The 19,468-nt window shown below is 39.8% G+C and overlaps 1 protein-coding gene and 1 pseudogene across 2 annotated transcripts in view; both read right to left on the bottom strand.

The window, feature by feature from the left end:
- The window catches only part of FMN2 (formin 2), a 403,023-nt gene that overhangs the window by 312,152 nt on the left and 71,403 nt on the right, over positions 1-19,468 (bottom strand). The window contains exons 3-4 of one of the 2 annotated variants that reach the window (XM_033196220.1): positions 3,813-3,960; positions 1,693-1,704 (exon numbers count right to left, since the gene is read on the bottom strand). In XM_033196220.1, coding sequence (XP_033052111.1) covers positions 1,693-1,704; positions 3,813-3,960 — 160 coding nt within the window. The remainder of the gene's footprint in view (positions 1-1,692; positions 1,705-3,812; positions 3,961-19,468) is intronic. The other variant, XM_033196221.1, reaches the window with a different exon arrangement.
- On the bottom strand, positions 11,116-12,286 carry LOC117074603 (annotated as a pseudogene).

Consider the following 19,468-nt stretch of genomic DNA (forward strand, 5'->3'; position numbering starts at 1 on the left):
CAGCCATGGGTGGGTAGGTGAGTGCTGTGTATAGGCAAGGGAAACTGAGGGAGAAGATAAAGTGAACATGATACATAGAAAGGGTTTCTTTGTATCAATGTTTTTGCCACCAACTGGTTTTGGTTTTTTATTTGTTTAATACCACCAACATGGGAAGCATATGACTTCCTTTTTTCCCAGTCAGTCTTATCCTTCAGGGGTGTTCTGCAGACTTCAAAAGGTCAGTGTTAACACCTTAGGCCCATCTGTGGAGGCAATGCCAACTGCAGAGGGAGCCAGGATGAGAACAAAGGACTGCCAGGAATCTGCCACTCACTGGTGAGAAGAGGCACCAAGACCTCACCATGGCCTCAGCCCTTCCAGTTCATACAAAGAAGGGGCAGTTCCTTCACCAATCCATAAAGGAAGGAAAAAACCATCTTTCACGGAAGAGATCATGAAAAAGTTAAAGTGAGACGCTCCCTATGCAGTTAAAGTGAGAGACACGAAAAAGGCAGAAGAGAGAGTACCACAAATCTGAATTAGCTGGACATGTGAATTAGGTAACCAATTTTAAGAGCTGGAAAAAAGGCCGAGCGCAGTGGTTCATGCCTGTAATCCCAGCACTTTGGGAGGCCGATGGGGGGTGGATCACCTGAGGTCAGGAGTTCAAGATCAGCTGGGCCAACATGGTGAAACCCCGTCTCTACAAAAATACAAAAATTAACTGGACATGATGGTGAGCGCCTGTAATCCCAGCCACTCAGGAGGCTGATGCGGGAGAATGTCTTGAATTCAGGAGGGTGGTAGCAGTGAGCTGAGATCATGCCACTGCATTCCAGCCTGGACGACAGAGTGACACTCCAAAAACAAACAACAACAACAAAAAAATGAGCTGCAAAAAACAACAAATGAAGCAAGCAAAAAAAAAAAAAAAAAAAAGTCCTCCATTTTCTAAGCTAGACCTGCAAGTCTTTCTTCTTCTTCTTCAAAAAATGTCATTGAACTCTTTTACTTTGAATTAAAATAGAAAGGGGTCGGCCGGGCGCAGTGGCTCATGCCTGTAATCCCAGCACTTTGGGAGGCAGAGGCGGGTGGATCACTTGAGGTCCGGAATTTGAGACCAGCTTAGCTAACATGGTGAAACCCCGTCTCTACTAAAAATACAAAAATTAGCCTGGACTGGTGGTAGGCGTATGTAATCCCAGGTGCTCGGGAGGCCAAGGCAAGAGGATCGCTTGAACTCAGGAGGTGGTGGTTGCAGTGGGCTGAGATTGTGCCATTGCACTCCAGCCTGGGTGACAGAGTAAGAACCCACAAATAAATTTTTTTAAAAAAAGGGGAGGTCATGTGTTATATACAGTGAATTTAACCATGATGTCACCACATAAGAATATGTACCTATCAGTTAACTACAAATAGATCATCACTATTAATAATTATATCATCAAACTTTGTGATTGATGTAAAACATAAGACTGTAGGCAAAGTTTACCTATGATATTGACATTCCCACTGTTACAACTGGCTGACTAGAAGAGAGTGTGGTGTGGTTCTGGGGATGAGACTGTCTCGTGGAAGTGTCTTTCCAAATGAACGTCAGGGCGTCACAACAGAAAAAGTTTAGAAAGACCCATTCGATCACTCTGATGAAAAAATGCTACAACAGATCAACTAGAGAAAAATAAGTCACTAAGTTAAATTACTTCTTACCTTCATCATCCTCTTCAAGAAGGCATTTTTAAAAAGGAGACAAGTTATGTCATTAAAAATCACCTGCTCTGGCATTTTGCAAGCTACAAAAACCAGATGACAGACTTCCTGGTATCAATGCCAACTTCATCTTTTACCAAAGTAAAATTCAGATTATCGCACTCAATTAACTTTGAGTCAAGTGTTCCACCAGTATATATGCCAGCAACATAAAATGTTTTATAATGTTTATTATAAAGTGCCCTAAAATTTAAGAATATCATATAAATGTTTCAGTTAAACAAGTTGAGAATGATACAGTAGGGAACAGAAAACAGGAAAATATCACCCAATCAATGATGCAAAACATGGGATATGAACAACTGTTAACAGGACTCTCCATGCAATTGATTAATCCAACTATATCTACCCCTAAGTATTTTGCATCACTAAATGTGATCATAAATAGAGTAGTGCAGAAAATGGGATCAATACTTTTAATTGTGTGTTTTACTTTAATTTGTGTTTTCCTTTGAAACTAAAAGTCTCTTTACTTCCTTGATTTTCAGGTGCTATCATGGTAGAGGTCTCTCATCTCTGAAGATCTTTGCTTAAAGGAAGTCTGCCTTGGCCTTGAGAAACTGCTGTTTGTAAGTGTTATGATAAACTCAGCGTCCTTCCTGGAACAGCACTTCCTACACCTTATCTCTCACTTGTTGTTCGTTTCAGGGAGTACAGCCCACCTAGTGAATACCACGCAGTGTTTCAAAAGCACTGGACATTTAAAAAGGGAGATTCAAGGTCAAGTGTGGGCCCCCATTTCAGTGCATTGGTGGGAAAAAAAAAAAGGCGTAAATACATCCCTCCAGAGACGGGGATAAAAATGGGAGGCAAGGTTCCTTTGCAGAACTTTGGGTGGGGGACTGGAATAAAACTTTTTACATTGTTGGTCATTGTTGGTTGAAAGGGACCTCATGAATAAGCGAATGACATGAAACAATGATAATTATAATAAATAATATTAAATACACTGAGCTAGGCACTGCATTCTGCGTTCTAATGCTTCATACAAATGCCTGTAATTCTCAAAACAGCCCTACACAGTACATGCTATGCTCATCACCATTTTACAGATGAGAAAACTGAATACAATTGTTAGGAAATTTGCCTGAGATTACAAAGCTAATAAGTTGGCAGAGCCCAAGCTCCATGCTTTTAAGTTATGCTCTTCTACTATGCGTCCAAAATAAGTTTCTAATGACTATCTTCCTCTCTATGAGTCAATCAGAGAAAAAAATCAAAATTCTTAACTCTAATATCTATGTTACCATTTAGGAAAATCTGGTGGAGAAATCTATGAACAGCAATGATGCTCTTCTATTTACTCCTCACTCATCATGCTTCAGAAATCAATATTTATGCCTGGTCAGTCCACCAGGAGGAAGTTGGGAATTTATTACAACAAAATGAAGAAAAGTCCAGGTGTGGTGGCTCATGCCTGTAATTCCAGTACTTTAGGAGAATGGAGAATCGCTTTAGCCCAGGAGTCTGGATCAGCCTAGGCAACAGAGTGAGACTCTGGCTCTACAAAAAATTTAGCCGGACATGGTAGCGCACGGCTGTGGTCCCAGTTACTTGGGAGGCTGAGTTGGGAGAAATGCTTGAGCCAGGGAACTTGAGACTGCAGTACCCATTGCTCCACTGCACTCTAGCCTGGGTGACAGAGCAAGACCTTGTCAAAAAAAAAAAAAAAAAAAGAAGAAGAAGAAGAAGAAGAAGAAGAAAAGGGAGAAAACAACCATATTCCATAAAGCATTGTTCCACAAATATGGTTCTCAACTCTGTATGACAAATATAAAGTGTTTTCTTAAAATCAGCCTAGGGGGTCATCATCCTGCTGAACTCCTCCAAATAAACCTGAGGCTAATTTCACGCTATCTTCCCAGCCAATAACACAAAATACTTTAAGACAACAAAAGGAACAAAGAGAGAAAAGACCCCAAAATAAAAATTTCTTAAAGATTATATCTGAATGCCATGCAATTAAAAATAAAAGATTACTTAAAATTAAGATGTAATAAAACGTATATCTCTCTATCTTGCCTCTTCCAGTTATCTCTGAAGACAAAGGAAACACTTACCTGTTTGAGCATCCTCGAGCCTGTATTCTTCATCAGCAGGTTTGGATGATGGCCCCATGGATGGGACTCGCCTAGGAAACTGCCCTTCTGAATAGTCCAACGAGTGTGTGGGTTGACTAACTGCAGCCCAGGTATAAAGTTGATCTTGCTATATTTAAAAATAAAAAATGTTGAAATGCTATTAATTCAGTTACAAAAAAATAAGCCATGACTAATATATTGCAAAATCATTTCTATGTAAATTACTTACATATGCATATATATATGAAACATTAAAACAGTATTTTATACTATTCAGTGTAGATTCCTAAGGTACACATTTTTTTCATGCAGTCATTTTATCTTTATAAACACATTTGCCTCAACTTCATTTCTATAGTAAAACCTTCGCCTCTTTCTTTGGAGGGAGAGATGCTATGTAGCCCTGCAGGGAATTATAAAATCAGACAGTCCAGACACTCAATCAGAGAACTCCCTGAACTAGCATCTTTAATTCATCTGAATATGATATCCCTTTTAAAACTGTTTATATACTTGTGGGAATGTGAAAGGACAGGCTGTACTTGGGCACCACAGGACAATAATAGCTCCCGTGCCTTCAACCACAAAAGGCCCAGGAAACCGACTTATCTGGGGTCCAGGTTGGAAACTGTTTGGAAGAGAAACCATGAAAAAGTGAATGAACCTGCCAAGAAAAAAAAAAAAAAAAGAATTGAATAGGGGTCTTCTGGCCAAGAAAGACCTCGCCAGCTACAGACCAACAGAATCTGGACAGAGTGAGAAAGCAGCTAGTACTATACCTAGGGCCAGGAGACAAACTACAAATCTCACAAGGAAGCCTGCTCCACGGCCTATAAACACCTTGGAAAAACTGCTCATTAGGATTTCAGAATAACAATGTGTCCAGTCATTTTAGAATGCATATGCTTAATATATGCATGCCCTATATTTGTGACATTTTTCTGGGTGTATTTCCCTAATACCTTTGATCCACGTCAAGGAAAGCAAAGAGAAGAACAGTATGGTAGAAGTGAAAAACAAAAAAACCACTGTAATCGCTGGGTCGAGACTACAAAGTAAATGAGTAATCTGATGGATGTTGCTATTTCTGTATTTAACAAATTAAGAAATTCATAAAATAATCTCCAGCATGCTGGAGATACAATGTAGAGACCAGTTAGTTTAAGCTTTACATTTAGGGACAATCATTAGCCCTAACTGAGAATTCAGATTCCTGGGGTCAGCCAGCATTGGATCAGAAAGGACCACATTTCAGACCTGGCTAAGCATTTGAGCTACTCATATATCTTCCAGCTATCCCATCTTGACCAACACCAGAAACTGTGCTATTTAGCATACTGAATCTCAGAAACAGTTTTTTTATTGCTGAAATTAGTGGCTTTAATTAACATAATAAATATTAGGTATGAGCTGTCATTGGAGAACCTGAAGGAATTCAATGTAAGTAGATTGAGTACGACATCAGAGAACATGCCCACACTTAAAAAGGATAAAATTCAGGCAAAGTGTGACAGCCTGAGAGTACTGCCTCCCACCTCTAGTTTAGGAGGATGTCTCTTTGCCTGTTGCCAACATCCTATTCCTTGGCGTTTGTATCACATGGACCTTTCATACAAGGTGAGGTCAAGCACCTACCAGTGTGGCAAGCTGGCCATGCTCTGACTCTCAAGTCAGGTTGTATAGGCTCTTGTGCAAACTAATGTTCTATATTTAATAAATGTTTATATGTTGGGCAAAACTTCATTTGAGATTTCCTTTCATTAATACCCAGTAAATCCTTGCCCCATATACAAAAATTCAAAATGGAACAAAGACCAAAACGTAAGACCTAAAACTACAAAACTCTTAGACAAAAACATACAGGAAAAACTTCATAACATTGTTTTTGGCAATGAGTTCTTGAATATGACAACAAAAACACAAGCAACAAAAATTTTTTAAAAAATCAATGAACTGAACTATATCATAATTTAAAACTCCTGTGCATCAAAGGACACAATCAGAGTGAAAAGGCAACCTACAAAATGGGAGGAAGTATTTGCAAATCAACTCTGATAAGGATTTAATATCCTGAATATAGAAAGAACTCCCACAAGTCAACACCAAAAAACAAATAACCTGATTTTAAAATGGGCAAAGGGCTTGAACAGACATTGTTTCAAAGGAGATACACAAAATAGTCAACAAGCATATGAAAAGATGCTCAATATCACTAATCATTATGGAAATGCAAATCAAAACTATAATGAGATCACCTCACACCCACCAGGATGGCTATTATTTAAAAAAAAAACAAACAACAACAACAAAAATAAAATAAAGCACCAGCCTGGGCAACATGGCAAAACGTCATCTCTACAAAAATATAAAAATTAGCCAGGTATAGTGGCACACACCTGTAGTCCTAGTTAGTTGGGAGGCTAACATGGAAGGATCACTTGAGCCCCAGAAGTCAAGGCTACAGTGAGCCATGATCACGCCACTACACTCCAGCCCAGCAAAAGAGCAAGGCCCTATCCAAAACAATAACAACAACAAGATAGAACATAAGTGCTGGCAAGGATGTGGAGAAATTGAAAGCATTGTGTACTATTAGTGATACGGTAAAATGATACTGTTGCTATGGAAAACATATGGCAGTTCCTCAAAAAATTAAAAACAGAATTACCATATGATCCAGCAATTACACTTCTGGATATGTGCGCAACAGAATTAAAAATAGGATCTTAAGGCCAGGCGCGGTGGCTTACGCCTGTAATCCCAGCACTTTGGGAGGCCGAGGTGGGTGGATCACGAGGTCAGGAGATCGAGACCATCCTGGCTAATACAGTGAAACCCGGTCTCTACTAAAAATACAAAAAATTAGCTGGGCGTGGTGGCGGGCGCCTGTAGTCCCTGCTTCTCGGAAGGCTGAGGCAGGAGAATGGTGTGAACCCAGGAGGCGGCGGAGCTTGCGGTGAGCGGAGATTGCGCCACTGCACTCCAGCCTGGGCAACAAAGCAAGACTCCGTCTCAAAAAAAAAGGAATCAAAGAATTATCTGTACACTTATGTTCGTAACAGCATTGTTCACAACAGCCAAAAGGGAAAAGCAACCCAAGTGTCCATCCATGAACGAACAGATAAACAAAATGTGATAGATATATAGATAAACTGGGAAATTATTTAGCCTTTAAATAGAAGGAAACTCTGATACATGCTACCGCATGGACGAACCTGGAGGACATCTGGCTAAATGAAATAAACCTGATACAAACAGACAAATACTTTATGATTCAGCCCATATGAGGTACGTAGTATTGTCAAATTCACATTGTCAGAAAGTCAAATGGTGGTTGCCAGGGGTTGGGGAGATGGGGGATGGGAAGTTGTTGCAAAGTAATGGGTACAGAATTTCAGTTTTGCAAGAAGAAAAAATTCTGGAGGTTGATTGTACAACAATGTGAATATACTTAACAATACCGAATTGGACACTTAAAATGGTTAAGGTGGGAAATTAATGTCCTGTGTATTTTGCCACAGTTAAAATTTTTTAAATAATTTTTTTAAAAACAGTGAATTGCAAGGCTGTTGGGAATAGCTAAGACTCACTTATTCAAGAGCAGTGTATGATGAAATTGACAGGTCAGTTCTTAAGAGGTAACATGGATACTGTGATGGCTTAAGAAAAGAACTGAACTGTAGCCAGGCATGTGGCTCACGCCTGTAACACCAGCACTTTGGGAGGCTGAGTCAGGTAAATTGCTTGAGCCCAGGAGCTCAAGACCAGCCAGGGCAACACAGTGAGAGCCCCACCTTTACAGAATATTTAAAAAATTTTTTTAAAAAAAAGCCAGGGATGGTGCACACACTTTTATTCCTAGCTACTCAGGAGGCTGAAGTGAAAGGATCACTTGAGCCTGGGAGGTCGAGGCTGCAATGAGCGATGACTGTGCTTCTGTGCCTGGACAACAGAGTGAGACCCTGTCTCAAAAAAAAAAAAAGAAAGAAAATTTTCTGAAATGTAACGCCCTCTCCACTCTACTCTTCACCACCCTCCAGTTAGTGATGATGATACCTACTTTAGCTACAGTTATTCTACACGACCCAGAAAATAACCTACCTTAAATCTTTGCAGCCATTGCCCTCCTAATATTTTCCAGAATAGCAGAACCAAATTGGCCACAACAGTATGCTTCTAAGCCTGAGCTTCGGTTCCTCGTGCGTAAAATATGATATATGTAGCATGCTTAGAAAAATGCTTGGCCTACCAGCTCCCCTGGAAGTTGGTGGAGAGAAGCGGGGCTGGAGTGACTGAGAGACTCCAGACCTGGCATCATGGTCAACCACAAAAAGACTTTTTTTCTAGAGAGCCATTATCCTACTAACAGCCTCAGACATAGTTTGTTCCATATAAAAGAGGGAGCACCAGGCCAGGCGCGGTGGCTCAAGCCTGTAATCCCAGCACTTTGGGAGGCCGAGATGGGCGGATCACGAGGTCAGGAAATCAAGACCATCCTGGCTAACACGGTGAAACCCCGTCTCTACTAAAAAATACAAAAAAATAGCCGGGTGAGGTGGTGGGCGGCGCCTGTAGTCCCAGCTACCCGGGGGGCTGAGGCAGGAGAATGGTGTAAACCCAGGAGGCAGAGCTTGCAGTGAGCTGAGATCTGGCCACTGCACTCCAGCCTGGGCGACAGAGCGAGACTCCGTCTCAAAAAAAAAAAAAAAGAGGGAGCACCAACAACCAAGGGGATAAACTATCTCACTGAGTTTCATCATTCACCAAAACACAAAGCATGCTAAAAGCACTCTAGAAAACCTCATATACACAAACAAAAGTATCTGGTCAGTCCCCCAGTCTTTGAACCACACCTCAGAACTGTGATATATTACTGGGCTGTAACGGTAATCTCAAAGCCTCTCATTCATCACATAGCTCCACTAGCAGAAAATAAGCAAAACAGACTTCTTTCATGGGTTCTCCATGTCTGCAGAATCAAATCCCAACTCAACTTAAATATCATTTCAGCATTCCTATATCCCTACCATCTTCCTTCCCAAATTCATTTCTCATTTCCTAAACCAAGCTTCACACCACTAGAATGCCCTCTCCAGCTCTACCCACTCATGGAGTCTAATCAATCATTTAAAAATCTAGTTGAAGTCCCATTTCACCTGAATCAGACCCTGAAAGGGTACACTTAATGTGTACTATCCAAAACGGTAGCTTGCCACCTAGTCCTGAGTGTATATCACGTTTCCTCGAATTGACTGCAAACTCCTTCAGGGTGAGAAGGGTGTACACGGGTCTTGTAAATGTCCCCTAGCTCTGGACAGTGCTATGATGACTACACAAAAGCCACCTGAGGCCAGGCGTGGTAGCTCATGCCTGTAATCCCAATACTTTGGGAGGCCAAGGCGGGCAGATCACCTGAGATAAGGAGTTCGAGACCAGCCTGGCCAACATGGTGAAACCCCATCTCTACTAAAAGTACAAAAATTAGCTGGGCGTGGTGGCGCACGCCTGTAATCCCAGCTACTCGGGAAGCTGAGGTGGGAGAATCATTTGAACCTGGCAGGCAGTTTGCAGTGAGCCAAGATCAGGCTACTGTGCTCCAGCCTGGGTGACAGAGCAAGACTCCATCTCAAAAAAAAAAAAAAAAGCCACTTGATGCCTACTGAGTTATCACATTTATCAAAAATAAATAAAAGAGATGGCTGGTCAATACAGGCAGAAGCTGCAGCTGCTAATCTCATTTTCTTCATTTGTTTAGCAAGGTACCAAAAGGAAACTTTGTGGGTACCATATAGAAAATGAAGGTATCAGGTTATCTGTTATGTCTAAACCTATTGATAATTAACTATTTAAAGAAAAAACATGGAGTAGGTAAAATTCCTAGGATATATTCATCACTCCCCCCTAAGCAAATCTCATCACTTTGTGGAGCCTCAATATTCTCATCAGTAAATCAGGAAAAATGTATCCCTTGTCTTTTGGGGGGAGCTTGCAGGAGGCAAGAGTTAATGATATGTGAAAAGAACTACGAAAATTACATGGTGATATTCAAATGTCATATGCCATGAATAGTATTTGTTTTGACTTTTAAAAATCTGTGTTTGATTACAATGGTCATACTTTTTTTGTTTAAAAAATCCTTTTCAGAGGAATTGAAAATCATTATCTCACGTACACATCATCTCTACATAACCAGCACTAAATCTTTCTGTGCTCTTTGGATGACTATAAGTAGTTGAGCAAACTGAGTTTTCTTGGCATTTGTGCTGTCTGTCAACAGGTTTTGCATGCAACTAACAATTGCCCTGTAGTATTTCCTCAACCATCCATAAATGTCTTCTTCTGTGTGTGTGTGTGTCTGTGTGTGTGTGTCTGTGTGTGTGCGCGCACGCACGTGTGTGTGTGTGTGTAACATTTCACGAATGTATTTGTTATTTTCCCAAATAGGGTATATGAGTTTCTAGCTGCCAGTTACCATATTCTATATTCCCCTGTTTTCTCAGGAATGTCAAGTATAAATAATCAACATATTGTGAGTATTAAGGACAAGGTCAGGATGGATAAGAATTGTTTAACAGAGCAAATCACAGTTTTATTTTTGAGTTAAGGCAGGGATGCATTTTCATGGCTCCACTCCACATCCTTAAATTCTTAAGGTCTGTTTTGGCTTTTGCTCAATGACATTGTGTCTTCCTATTAAAGAAAACAAATACAAGCTTTCTACCATAGGTATATGAGAAACTTCAAAATCACAACCTAAAAGTGGTGTAAGTAGGCTACAGGCCTGCTAGCTTAAGAAAAAGAAAAGTTACTTTTAGCAGCTATTTCCCCATCTTTTCACGAGGTTATAAATAACAACACCTAAAATAACCCAGAGCTATAATCCACAAATAATTTATCATAGTGTGTCCACTAGAAAATAAAATAACAATACTCAAAGGTAGGCATTCTAAGAGTGCTTCCTTGAGATTTTTACAGGTAAGTTGAGGGTTTGGTTCCCACCTTAAAATACTTCAGATCAATATTTTTTCTGGTTCTTCCATATGCAAGAAAATTTCATTGTCCAGTGGTCTGTAATATTTTTTGTAGAAATTAATTTTATTATGTTAAAATACTCCTTAATGAGCTAGCAATTATTCATGTGGAGGACAGTCCAGAAAACAGGTCCATGACTGAATTATCCTTGTCCTTGATGACAGAGATTCATGAATGACACACATCACACCATTCTCTGGAGTAACTGCTGAAGGTCTAAGAGGCGCTTCTCCCTGCCTGTTAGGCTGCTCCCATCGCACCACGACAGGATGGACGTTGTTTTTCTCTTTTGAATTAAATCTTGACAACACTTCGAATGCTCTTTCCAGAATGCATCAGTTCAAAGGCTTCGTTAATTTCATCAAAAGACAGATTGTGAGTCACAAATTCATCAACTTTTATCTTTTTGGGACCTATATTCAGACACCAACTTTGGGACACTTTCTACAGTCTTTCATCCTCCAAAGGCAGTGCCTTTCCATGTGTGACCTGTTACCAGCTGGAATGGACGAGTGGCAATTTCTTCACCTGAAGCTGCTACTCCGACCACTATGCTGATGTCCCAGCCCTTGTGACATGCCTCCAGTGCTGCTCTAATGTATTCCTAACACATTCAAAGGAATCGTCCACTCCTACATCAGTCATCTCAGTGAGTACTTCTTGGATGGGTTTACTAAAATCCTGAGGGTTAATACATTCAGTGGCTCCAAACTCCTTGGCCCTTGGAAATGTATCTTGATTGATGTCCACACCAATGATTCCAGGAGGCACCAGCCACTTTACCAGCCATAACTGCCAATCCAACTCCTCCCAGGCCAAAGATGGCACAAACAGAGCCAGGCTCCACCTTGGCTGTGTTCACAGCAGCAGCATAACCAGTTGAAATGCCACAACCTAGAAGGCAGACTTTACCCAAAGGTGCTAAAGAATCTATTTTAGCAACAGAGGTATCAGCCACAACTGTGCATTCAGAAAATGTGCTGGTTCCCATGTAATGTAAAATTGTCTCTCCTTTGCAAGTAAATCTGCTGGTACCATCTGGCATTAATCCTTTCCCTTGAGAGACTTTTATCTTCTGGCAAAGGTTAGTTTCAGGATTTAGACAAAATTTGCATTCTCCACACTGTGGGATGTAAAGTGGGATGACAGTTATCACCCGCCTTCAGCTTAGTAACTCCCTCATCAACACTTTTCCACAATTCCAGCACCTTCATGTCCCAAGATCACTGGAAAACAACCCTCAGGATCAGCTCCGCTCAGGGTATAGGTGTCGGTGTGGCAAACTACAGTGGCAAAGATCTTGATTTGAACTTCATGAGCCTTTGGGGGTGCCACCTCTATCTCCCCTACGGAGAGAGGCTTTCCACTGCAGCCTTGCACTTGATAATCTGATTCGCCATGTCCACGGGTTCTCGTCGGCATGGAGGGCGGACTGTATATTAATGCAGAACCTAGATTATTACTGTCTGAGAGGAATTGCTGCTATTCTCATTCCATAGTTGGCTTCTCTGTGAGTAGAGATAGGACGTCCATCTGTGTGGGAATTAATCTGAGTTTAGGTTCCTCTCTTAATAAGAAATGATCAACACTGCCCCAGCTCAACTGTCTATCAAGGCCAGCAGACCCATATTTAAGTAGCAAAATAGGGTAACTATATCCCAGATATTCCATAAAGTACAGTCTCTCATCTGATATCACAGTGTGCATGAAGGGGAAAAAACATTAAAAATAAAAATTGCCTCGAAGTATGCAGCGCACTGATTTCTTTATAACCACTCTAAAATCTATCCTGGTCAGGTGTGGTGGCTTACGCTTGTAATTCCAGCACTTTGGAAGGCCGAGGCAGGAGGATTACTTGAGCCCAGGAGTTGGAGAGCAGCCAAGACAAGATAGCAAGACCCTATCTCTACAGAAAACAAATTTTTAGATGAAAAATTAGCCAAGTGTGGTGGCACACTCCTGTGGTCCCAGCTACTCGAGGCTGAGGTGGAAGGGACTGCATGAGCCTGGGAGGTCGAGGCTGCAGTGGGCTGTGATTGCACCAGGGTACCCCAGCCTGGGCGACACAGTGAAACCCTGTCTCAAAAACAAAGCAAAACAAAACAAAATCAAATCAAATCAAATCTATCCCTAGATTATGTAGATAAATCTATCTCAGGCCAGCAGAGGGCTCTACACCTTGTCCTACTGACCTCAAAAAGAATTGCTTCAACTGAACTATGCTTGGAGGTGATCTCAGAGACAAGACTCCCAAGTCTACAGAAGACTGCTGAAAATGCCCATCCCATTACACAATATTTTGTGTAGGAGGGCTCTGAAGACACATTTATTCCTGATCTTAGAATTTCACAGCTCTGTCTAAAGAACTAAATAGTTGGATGGTAATTTGAGTTTGTGTTTTTTTGTTTGAGATGGAGATGGAGTCTCCACGTCCTGGGTTCAAGCGATTCTCCTGCCTCAGCCTCCAGATTAGCTGGGACTACAGACACATGCCACCACGCCCAGCTAATTTTTGTATTTTTAGTTAAAGACGGGGTTTCACCATGTTGGCTAGGAAGATCTCGATCTCTTGACCTCATGATCCACCCGCCTCAGTCTCTCAAAGCGTTGGGATTACAGGCATGAGCCACTGCGTCTGGCCATTTGTGTTTTATTTTTTTTAATCTCAGGGACAATATAAATTGTGTTGATCAGATTTGCTTTTCATTTTGGCTATTAAAAAAACACAGTGAAATTCATACATGGCCCACCTGCGACATGTTTGGAGATTCTGGAATATATGTTTTTGATTAGTTTCATTCCTGGTTGCACTTCAGTATTGTCTTGTCTTTTTTTCTTTAATCTTTTCACTGAAATAGCACATTTTTATGTTCTTGTTATCTAATAGCACATTTTATGTTCTTATTATCTAATAGCACATTTTATGTTCTTTCTAATCACTGTAAATACTTTTTGGACTAGGTAACAATAAACACATTATTACTATTAGGGAAATAATGAAAAGGCCTTATTTATTTAATTACCTAAAGAGATGGGATCTCATTCTGTGGCCCAGGCTGAAGTGCAGTGGTGTGATCACAGGTCATTGCACGCTTCAATTCCTTAGTTCAAGCACTCCTACCACCTTAGCCTCCCAAGTAACTGGGACTACAGGCGAGTGCCATCATGTCTGGCTAATTTTTTTTGTAGAGATGGAGTCTTGCTATGTTGCCCAGGCTGGTCTCAAACTCTTGAGCTCAAGTGATCCTCCCACCTCAGCCTCCCAAAGTGTTGGTATTCCAGGTGTGAGCCACTGTGCCCAATTAAGATATCCATTTATCTATTTTAACTCATTTGAACCATTTATAAGATAACTGACTGGCTGGATAAAAAGTAGATCTACTGAGAGTAGTCTGAATTGAACTCTCAATATCTGGGTTTGTGTTAATCATTTAATTATTAAAAAATAATAGCACAACCCTATAGAATTGTTATGAGGTAGGGAGATAAGACAAACAATAACTAATCAGTACCATAATATAACATCATCCACTGTGTATATTTTCTAGATTTTCTTTTCTTTTGAGATGGAGTCTCAGTCTGTCACCCAGGCTGGAGTGCAGTGGTGTGATCTTGGCTCATTCAAGGGATTCTTCTGCCTCAGCTTCCTGAGTAGCTGGGATTACAAGAGTGTGCCACCAGGCCCAGCTAACTTTTTTATTTATAGTAGAGATGAAGTTTCACCATGTTGTCCAGGCTGGTCTCAAACTCCTGACCTCAAGTGATCCACTCGCCTCAGCCTCCCAAAGTGCTGGGATGGCAGGTGTGAGCCACTGCGCTCAGCCGATTTTCTAAATTTTCTTTGAATGTTTTATGTAGATGTAATCATAGTGCACGTGCTTTTATAAATAATACAGACCTTTAAAATAATTGCATCATCTTCACACTTGTAATTTCTATTTCTGCCACAATCTTCACACAACACTATAACATAGCCATTAAAACAGCTCTACATGGAACCCATAAATCTGACTGCCCAAAGCATCTATGGTTGGCTTTTAAATAGATGGTGTCACAGCAAAATTCTGTCCACCCCCACCCCAGAATAAAATACAAATGACAAAGGAGTGTTTTCTTAGCTGTGTTTAAAAGAAGCACTAACATTACTACCAGCGAGATACAAATGGCACAAACTTTCTACAGAGAAATGTAATATCAAAATAATTTAAAAACCTATTTTTTTTTGAGATGGAGTCCTGCTCTGCCACCCAGGCTCAAGTAGAGTGGCATAATCTCAGCTCACTGCAAACTCTGCCTTCCGAGTTGGATTGATTCTCCTGCCTCAGCCTCCTAAGTAGCTAGGACTACACTACAGGGGTGCGTCACCACGCCACGCCACGCCACCACGTGAAACTTATTAAGTTAGGGAATCTCAAGGTTGCTTAATTTGCCTGTAAACAGGTCTTAAGGTTGCTTAATTTCTCAGGAAATAGGTGAAAGCACCAAAAAACAAAAAGTTAGTCATGCCAGCACTTTTGGGAGGTCGAGTTGGGAGGATTGCTTGAGTCCAGCAGTTTGAGACCAGGCTAGATAACATAGAGAGACCTCATCTCTACAAAAAATTTAAAAACTAGCCAGGTGTGGTGGTCCACACCTGTAGTCCCAGCTACTTGGGAGGCTGAGTCTAGAGGATCACTTGAGCCCAGGAGGTTGAGGCTGCAGTGAGCTATGATCGCACCACTGCACTTCAGACTGGGAAACAAAATGAGACTCTGATTTAATTTTTAAAAAGAAAGTATGCCAACAGATAACTAGAAATAATTTTTAAAAATGAGCAATTCTAGAACTGATAAATAACCAAAATTAAAACCTCAACAGATCTACTTAATGGTAGATTAGAAGCAGCTGAATAAAAAATGAGTGCATTCAAAGAGGGATAAAAATAAACAATTCCAAATGAAGAAACAGAGTAAAAAAGATGGGAAATATTGCAGAGAAAATAAGAGGATAAAAGATACAGTGAAGAACTCTAACCTATGTATAATTGGAGTCCCAGAAAAAAAAAAAACCATAAAGAGAATAACATAGAAGCATTATCTATAGAGAGATCATTCCTGAAAATGTAGAATGAAAGAAAGTATCAAACTACTACTGATTTCAAAGCCCTATAAATCCTATAAATGGGTGAATACAGTAAAACTGCTATAAAAGAGCTAAAAATAACATCTTAAAAGCAGCCACAAATAGATTACCTTCAAAGAATCAATAGATAGATTATTTTTGTTAAGAAGCTAGCGTCATTGAAAGCTAGAAGATAGTGGAATGATCTTTTTTAAACTGCCTACTAGAATTCTACACCTTGTAAAAATACTTTTCAAGAAGAAAATGAAAGAAATCTATTTTAAGACAAAAAAACACTAAAGAATTTGTCACCTAGCAGGCTTGCACCAAAGGAAATACAAAAAGATGCTCTTTGGGCTGAAAGAAAATAATCCCAAACAGATTCCTGAAGATGCAGAAAGAAAGAGCAAAGAAAAAAGATTAAATAAATACCAAACAGAAACAGTATTAATGTCTTGTGGAGATAATATAGAAAGATAATTAAAATAAAATAACAATGTGTAACTTGGAAGCAAAATTTATTAAGTTAGGGAATCTCAAGGTTGCTCAATTTGTCTGGAAACAGGTCTTAAGGTTGCTTAATTTGTCAGGAAATAGATGAAGGTACCAAAAAACAAAAACAAAAAAGGCAAAAATGTATGCGATTTTAAAAGATAAGCCTAGGTGTAGTGGCTCAGGCCTGTAATCTCAGCACTTTGGGAGGTCAAGACCAAAGGGACTGCTTGAGCCCAAGAGTTCAAGACCAGCCTGGGAAAGACAGTAAAATCTCACCTTTACAAAAAAATGTAGAAATTTAAAAATAGGCTGGGCGCGGTGGCTCAGGCCTGTAATCCCAGCACTTTGGGAGGGCGAGACGGGCGGATCACGAGGTCAGGAGATCGAGACCATCCTGGCTAACATGGTGAAACCCCGTCTCTACTAAAAAATACAAAAAACTAGCCGGGCGAGGTGGGGGGCGCCTGTAGTCCCAGCTACTCGGGAGGCTGAGGCAGGAGAATGGCGTAAACCCGGGAGGCAGAGCTTGCAGTGAGCTGAGATCCGGCCACTGCACTCCAGCCGGGGCAACAGAGCGAGACTCCGTCTCAAAAAAAAAAAAAAAAAAGAAATTTAAAAATAAACATAAACATTATCTTGGCGTGGTGATGCACCCCTGTAGTGTAGTCCTAGCTACTTAGGAGGCTGAGGTGGGAGGATGGCTTGAGCCCAGGAGTTCAAGGCTGCAGTAAGCTATGATTATGCCACTGCACTCCACCATGGGTGACAGAGTGAGACCTTGTATCGATAATAAAATAATAATACTAATAAAAGATAGTTGGTAAAATTACAGTTTTCAAACTACCAGAGAGAACAATTAAATAGTAAAGTGTAACTGATAAATCCAAAAGACACAAAAGGAAAAGGACTATAGAACAGATAAGACAAATAGAAAATGTACAATAAAATAGTACTTTAAATCCAATCATTTAAACAATTGTATTAAATGTAAACGGGCTTAGTTATACTTCAGTAAAAAGCAAGACTGTCAGACAAGATAAAAAATGAGTTCCAAACCTATGCTCTTTATTGAAGATACAAATAAAAAGGTATAAAAATGATTAAGATTACTAGAAAGTAAAAAGATATAACATGTACATTTTAAACTAAAGAAGGCAAGTATAGCTATATTAATAACAGATAATATTTCACAGCAAAAAGCATCATAAGAAACAAAGTGGAAGTATTCTATTGAGAAAAATGTAATTCCTAAGGAAAATAAATAATTCTAAATATGTGTGCTTCAAATAACATGGCTTCAAAGCACACATAGCAAAAATTGGCAGAGCTATAAGGAAAAAAAAAACATGTCCACAGACATAGTAGCAATAACTTTCTCAATAGCTGCTACAATGAAAAGAAAAAAGTAAGGATATGGAAGATTTGAACAACATAATCAGCAATTTGCCTAATGGACTTAAGCAGAACATTTAACCTAAGATACTCTTTTCAAGCATACACAGCACACTGATGAAAGCTGATCATATCTTGGGCTATGGTAAATCTCAATAAATGGCAACATACTGAAATGAAGAGTATGTGTTCTTAATATAATGCAATTAAATTAGAAATAATAAAAGAAGATAAAGTCTCCATGTTTGGACATCAAGCAATAAAATTCTAAATCACATATTATTCAAAAAAGACAACATAGTCAAAATCTTTAAATATTTTTAAATGAGTCATATATAAATATTTGCCTTAACTTTAGAGATACAGTTAATCATGTTTAGAGAGAAATCTTTAGTTTTAAATGCACATATTAAAAAGATAAAAGGCTACAAAGGTCAGTATGTTAAATATCCATCTAAAGAATTTAGGAGAGAAAAAGATCCAGCAATTTAGTCCAAAGACGGGAGAAAGAAGGAAACAGATTTAAGTGTTAATAAATAGCCTCCAAAGAAGACTTCCGAAAAAGCTAATAAAATTAAAAACTTTGCCAAGTATAATCAAGTAGAGATACAAATAACTAATGTCAGAAATGAAAAAGGAAACATAATATTGATCCTACAGGCTTTAAAGTGGTAAAGATACTAGAATAACTTTACACTAAAATTTTAAAATATTAGATAAAACATAATTTTTAAGAAAAAAATGCAATTTACCAAAATCAACATATAAAACAGAAAATGTGATTCGTTCCATAACTAGCTTTTGCTTTCTTTTTTTGAGATAGAGTCTTGCTCCGTCACCCAGGCTGGAGTGCAGTGGCAGGATCTGGGCTCGCTGCAAGCTCCGCCTCCCGGGTTCACGCCATTCTCCTGCCTCAGCCTCCTGAGTAGCTGGGATTACAGGCACCTGCCACCGTGCCCAGCTAATTTTCGTATTTTTAGTAGAGACAGGGTTTCACCATATTTGTCAGGCTGGTCTCAAACTCCTGACTTTGTGATCCACCCACCTCTGCCTCCCAAAGTTCTGGGATTACAGGCGTGAGCCATCGCGCCCAGTCGCTTTTTCTTTCTTCATAATTTCTTTTGATGATTTTTTTTTTTTTTTTTTTTTTGAAACAAGGTCTTGCTCTGTCGCCCAGTCTTGAGTGCTGTGGTATGATCACAGCTCACTGCAGCCTCAACCTTCTGAGCTCAGGAGATCCTCCCACCTCAGCACCCCAAAGCGCTGGGATTACATGCGTGAGCCACCACACCCAGCCCATTTACTTTCAATATACTCCAAATTATCAGTCTTTTCCTCTATAGCCAAGATATTGTCCTATTTAAGAAGTTTTTGCCTACTCCACAGGCAACAAGATTCCTCCTATATTATCTTCCAGAAACTTTGTTATTTTATCTTTCACATTAACATTTATAATCATCCTAGGAAGGAGTTTTGTGTTTGTGAGATGGAGAGCAAGTTTCATTATCTTTTTCATATGGTTACCCAGTTGACCCCATCCCATTTATTTAAAAGGCTGTATTAAGCTGCTTTTCAGTGCCACTTTTGTCATTCATTAACTGTCTATACACATGAGA

The sequence above is a fragment of the Trachypithecus francoisi genome, unplaced genomic scaffold (assembly GCF_009764315.1).
Source record: "Trachypithecus francoisi isolate TF-2019V2 unplaced genomic scaffold, Tfra_2.0 Lachesis_group5, whole genome shotgun sequence".
Classification (NCBI taxonomy): domain Eukaryota; kingdom Metazoa; phylum Chordata; class Mammalia; order Primates; family Cercopithecidae; genus Trachypithecus; species Trachypithecus francoisi.